The sequence below is a fragment of the Colius striatus genome, chromosome 5, assembly GCF_028858725.1.
Source record: "Colius striatus isolate bColStr4 chromosome 5, bColStr4.1.hap1, whole genome shotgun sequence".
NCBI classification, from domain to species: Eukaryota; Metazoa; Chordata; class Aves; order Coliiformes; family Coliidae; genus Colius; species Colius striatus.
Window position 1 is genome coordinate 47,051,970 of NC_084763.1, and position 5,786 is coordinate 47,057,755.

The window sequence follows — 5,786 nt, forward strand, 5'->3', positions numbered from 1 at the left end:
TCACCTCCTCATCATCTCCTGAGCTATTCTTCAGCACAGGGTCATTCCCAACAGACAATCTGGATGTAGCCACTGTTTTGGAGGCTAATTGAGTTGAATAACTCCGATGTGGTCAGACTGTGCCTGCTGACCATGGGGTTAAAGAAAGTTACTGCCAGAGTGTTGCTAACTAGGATAGATGTAGGCTCCAATCAGTAAGATCCACGGCTTTTATTTTTACACATTAACATCTTATCACAAAATGTGAATGTTTCATTTATTCACTGTCTACTCTTCCTGCTTGAATATCCTTTCTTAGAGTGAACTCATAGAATTTAGTATCAGGAGATAAAACGACCTTCTGACAGCAGACAATGTACAACTGTTTTTAAAAGTCACATCTTTCCTAAGCTCAATCTTTTGCAATAAAACTAGGTTAGAGTAAACAAGTGTTCACACGTACTCTTGGAAAACCAGATCAGTCACATCAGTAACAGCCCATACCTTTCACTCTGAAAAACATTAAAATATTGCATTTTCTAAAGAACAGTTCTCTTAATGGAATATCCTTCAAATCCTTATCCAAGGTTTTGTTTCCTCTTTGATGGGGAAACAGTAGGGTTTTTTTTTTCCAGTTGAAACTACTTGAAACCTTCTAAGTGGAGCGATGATATGTTCTACTAGGGTCACAGGGTAGCATTCATTCAGGGCTCTATACCCATTCTGACTTTTTTGACCTCAAGCAACTAGTACTGCTATAATTTGATTGTGCATCAGGGTTTTTTATCTCAGCTGAAGGGTAATATTCTAAAAGCTTGCTCTGAACTACAGAGGAAGGAACTCCAAGGTCAGATGTGACCTGAGGTCTCAAAGGGAGGGCAGTATCTTTAATGAAGTCCTGCTGAAGCCTGGGTCTCAGCTGCCTGCACATGATTCCTTGGTGGTCACTGGTACACAAGGGTTCTTCAGTGCTATCTTGATTAACAGCAAAGTCTCCTGATATACAGGGCTTATTGCTGTTGCTGTTAAGGTTAGTGCTCTCATTTTGCTGAGAGATCGCTTCAGGATGAAGAACAGCCTCTTCTTCCTCTTCAGAAAGAAGTGAGCAGGAGCCATCACTGGTCTGGCTGCTATTTGATACTGGACAGTCCTGATTCTGAGGTGGAGAACAATGCTGTCCTGAGGGAGAATTTAAAACACACTCATTCTCTTCATGGAGGCTCACAAGCACCTTTTTCTTTTGGTTTCTTGCTGTCATTCTCCGGAGAGCACAGACGAGATCAGCAAGGCTAAGCAGAAATGATAGGCTGCTGACCCCCCAGATGAAAATCGTCATGATGGACTTCTCAGTGGGCCGGGAGATATAACAGTCAACCACACTTGTACAAGGTGAATGGTAGCAGGAAAAGCGCTCAGGAACAACAAAACCAAAGAGGAAATATTGCACAACTGCAAAGGCAGCTTCAAGCAGTGTCCTAAAAAAAAGATGAACAGTATAGGCTCCAGAAAAATTCAGGACACTTAGGCTGTCTGCACCACAATCTAATCTATTGGCAACAGCACTTCTACAGAGCTCCTTCAAGTCTTTGGGACTTGACAAACCCTTATTCCCTTTGCATCCATGCACCAAACAGTGCACTCTTACAATGTGCATAGCTACCTTGTGCAAAACATAAATGTTGAAGGCAGCATAAGGTAGCAGGATGGACACAGTCTGAATGAGCCAGAATCGAAAGTGAGATACAGGAGAGAACAAGTCATAGCAAACGTTGGAGCATCCTGGTTGTAGAGTGTTGCAGACGAAGCGCTCCTGCTCATCTTGGTAGAGAGGATAGCCTGCTAACACCACCACTGCCATTCGCAGCAGAATTATCAGCATGAGCCAGATCTTTCCTAGAAGAAAAGAAAAGGTGAGAAAAAGATTCAGAGCACTGAGATAGAAAGAAAGATAGGTAGAGATGTTCTCTCTATACACAACACATTTGAAGAAGTAGCCTCTATAATCAGTCTCCCCTCTCAAAAGCTGCTCTTTGGCTTTGTTTTGACTGGGACTGAAACTCACATGAAAATGTGTCAGCTGGCACATTCCATAACCTTCACCTAGATTTAACAGTGTAGGAGTTTGATGCACAACAAGCCATACCAACTGAAACTTCAGCCTACAGAAAACACTCTGAACATGTCCAAATCTGCTACAAAGACTGAGTTGTTAATCCCATTTCATTTACGGTTCTTTCTTGCTGTCAGGTTTGTACCTCTGCACCTGAATTTTGTCCTATTTCAGTAATATGGATCAGATAACACTTTATGAAACTCTTCTAGATACTAAAGTTTGTTCCATGACATAATATTTATTCTTAGTCTTAGCCATAAAATTGTACATAACGTTTAGTACAGCCAGTAAAACCTCTCTGTTGTAGCTAAACTGGTATTAGTATTGAGCTAGTGAACAGGTGCTGTTAGCAAGTATAAGTAAAATGTCCTACAGATGTACATCTGTGTGTGCACATGTGTATCCCAGGCATTTCTGCCTGCTGCTTTTTGGTTACCCCATCATGATCAGGTCTTCAAACTTTTGGTCACTCTGATACTCAGCTTCTCTCTCTCCATTCAGACCAAAAAGTCCCTTCTGTCTTGGTATCAACACCAAGTAAAGCTTTACAAGTTTGACATTTTCATACATTGTTTACTCCTTCTTTCCCTGAATTCTTATATATGGTTGCTTTAGGCAGGGCTTGGTCTCATCCACTTCAGTGGGAAAGATTAGATATTCTTCTTATTCCTTATTCTGTTACACCGACAGCAGTGAAAGATCAGGCATTGGTACCCTACATATTATATCTTTTGAATGAGAATGTATTATTTATGATCAAATTGCACCAGGGAAGATTTAGAGTAGATATTAAGATTTTTTTTTTCACCAAAAGGGTTGTCAAGCACTGGCACAGGCTGCCCAGAGATGTGGTTAAGGTATTGAGGTATTGAAAAGACATACTGATGTGTCACTGAGGGACATGATTTAGTGGTGGACTGGCAGTGCTAGACTCAATGACCTTAAAGGTCTTTTCCAGCCTAAATGATTCTATATTTTCTTGCAGGACTTTTGGATGGGGTAGGTTTTTATTAAGAAGTTTTTTGTAAAGTTACACACACCACTGTATTGCTGATAAAGTTATTTAACAAGAAGAGAAGGGAAGGGGGAAGGGGAGGGGAGGGGAGGGAAGGGAAGGGAAGGGAAGGGGAAGGGGAAGGGGAAGGGGAAGGGGAAGGGGAAGGGGAAGGGGAAGGGGAAGGGGAAGGGGAAGCTTTTCCTGGGCAGGATAGTAATGCCTAAAGATATACTGCTAAATTATCAAAAATTAAAAATATATTCTGTACAAACACTTTGAAAATTCAACATCTGAAGTTAACTTTAGCATTTGATTTTCTCAAGTTTCCTTTCTAGTCCTGCCACTAGTTCCCTATAAGATTTTGAAAAAGTAATTTAATAATCCTCTGCTTTAATTTCACATATTTTTATAACATGGCAAGAAAATAGAAAAAAAAATCCTCTGTTTTAAGGAGTGGTTAAGAGACAAGTTGTAACCACAGACAGACAAACATCAAGACTCAGTGACTAAAGAGATGCATATTATATGGAGTTGAGGCCTGAGAAATGTACTGCAAACCTCAAATTATGAATAGTGATTGCACATCTCACACGCACACAAGGTTTTAAAGGCTGTCTGTGAAACAGCAGCGATGCACATTCTAAAGGCTTTTGAAAAATCCAGATCCCAAAGCATTTTGTCTATTAAATACACAATTATTTACTGGCATTGTCTGGAACAACATTATTGCTGTTCATTTCCCATAAAGCTATTTCCCTGTAGTTGGTGTGAATTTTAAATAGCCAAATATTTCTGCAACACTATTACTGTACTGACTATGCAGTTTGAATGCCTCACACAAACCCATTTATGGCACATGGGCTTATTATGGACTGGAACAGTAAAACTGCACTCTGAAGTGGAAAAGTTTCAGGTAGAAAAACAGTTAAAGATATATGAGTTATATGAGAGAAATCTGCTCCTGTTAAAGTAATATATCATCTAACCACAAATAAATTGGTGGCTTTCCATTTTATCTTCAATCACCTGAACTTTAGCAGTGGTTTTGCTGTGTCCTCAGCTTCCTGCATTTTGGTCACAAGCTGTGTCGTTACTCTCTTTTTGATATAGAGTGAGTCAACAGAATCCACCAGCTGCAGAGAGTCAGCCATTCTTCAGCTGGCAATGTTTCATCCTTAGGTAATTTTTTTTTCACTGTGAGGGCTTCAAAGTGTTTGAAGCACATTAGTTAATTAAACTCAAAATAGTACATGCTCTCTGACTATCAATTTTTAATTAGTACATGTACAATAGGGAGTGCTGCTTAAGAAAAATCAATGGCTCCATAGGAAGCAGTTTAGTATGACATATGCTTTAGAGATAACCTCTCCATATATCACCTTCCCTAGTGACTTGATCTCGATTTAACATAAGAGAACAAACCCCTTTACCAGTCCACTGCAGTTTAGTTGGATGGTCCCTGCAATGTCCACCACAAACTGCAGCAATTGTCCACATTTGGAGGTGAAGGGTCTTTCAAAAGCCCTTGAAAGTTTTTTTCTGGCTCACACTTTGCTCAAAGTAGCTCGTGAGAAAGAAACAGTGGCTGATTTAAATAACAACCAAAAAAAGGAGCACTCAGGAAACTGTTAGCTGATGGAAAAACAACTGTATTTTGGTTTGGGTTTGGTCTTTTTTTTAAAGGCACATGAACACTTGTTCATTTATAAAAAGAAAGAATGAAAAGCAATATTAATTAACCACAAAGGTAATAAACCACTAACTTCCTCCTGTAAAAGAGAGGCTTTTGGTTTTTCCTTTCTTTAATTTTTTTCATTCATCACTAAAGTTATTGCCTTCATTCTACCATTCACTTTATGTGGTACAAATAACTTCTGTGTGTTTCACTAAGTTCCCTACAACAGCCATTAGAGCTTACTGGAAGCCCAGGCACCAAGTAGAGACAAATTTGAAAACCTTGCCACAATATGTTACATAAAGGTCAGAAAATATCTGTTAGAGAGGTAATAGGAATCTGTTCAACAAGAAAAGAAGTACATTAACCACTCATATCACATATCTAAACAACAGCATCATAAGAATCACAGAGGTATAGCTAGACATGTAAGCTGATTATCAGTAGGGCACTTGGGTAACTCCAGGATATGGAGCAGCAAAAGAAAAAAAGGGAGATATTTGAAAGTACTTACCTACAATAGTCACATTATAGTTGAGTGTGACAATCAAAAATCCCAGTGAGTCCCAGTGCTCCATGTTTGGACAGGCTCACAACACTTCCAGCTCCTGATGTCCTAACAATTTGCAAAGATTAGACCTAGACAGGGAAGAAAGAAAACAGAAAAAAAAAGAAAAGAAAAGAAAAGAAAAGAAAGAATACATTTTTTTTGTAAGGGTCAAGGATGGAAATGAGAAAGCCAGCCACAACAATGTGTTGATGAAGGATTATTTGGATGATTTGAACAGGACTGTTACTTATGGATGTCAGAACAAATCTTCTTAAGGTTTTAACTTTTTGTCTTGCAAAAGCTCTAGCTTCTTAGATTCAGTTGCTCCTACCTCTTGTGTGGATCCTCTGTCCAGACAACTGCAAGTAGACAAACAACAACAGGAGTGATCTCTGCCATTGTAGACTATTCTTACCCTCCCAGGACATACCAGCCCCTGGCATTGCTGAGATATTTTGGTGGTGAAAGGCAG

The 5,786-nt window shown here is 39.4% G+C and overlaps 1 protein-coding gene across 1 annotated transcript; it reads right to left on the reverse strand.

Annotated features, from left to right (window-relative positions):
• Positions 1-691: 691 nt before the first annotated feature.
• On the reverse strand, positions 692-5,342 carry GJD4 (gap junction protein delta 4). The gene is made up of 2 exons (XM_061997338.1): positions 5,279-5,342; positions 692-1,872 (listed from the first exon to the last, which is right to left on the reverse strand). Exons 1-2 carry the CDS (start codon positions 5,340-5,342, stop codon positions 692-694), a joined length of 1,245 nt encoding a protein of 414 aa, XP_061853322.1.
• Positions 5,343-5,786: the final 444 nt, after the last annotated feature.

Excerpts from the sequence above, each read along its gene's own strand:
- GJD4 (XM_061997338.1), bottom strand. The coding sequence starts at position 5,342 with ATGGAGCACTGGGACTCACTGGGATTTTTGATTGTCACACTCAACTAT. Across the intron at positions 1,873-5,278 it reads CTATAATGTGACTATTGTAG|GAAAGATCTGGCTCATGCTG; the intron begins GTAAGTACTTTC and ends CTTTTCTTCTAG.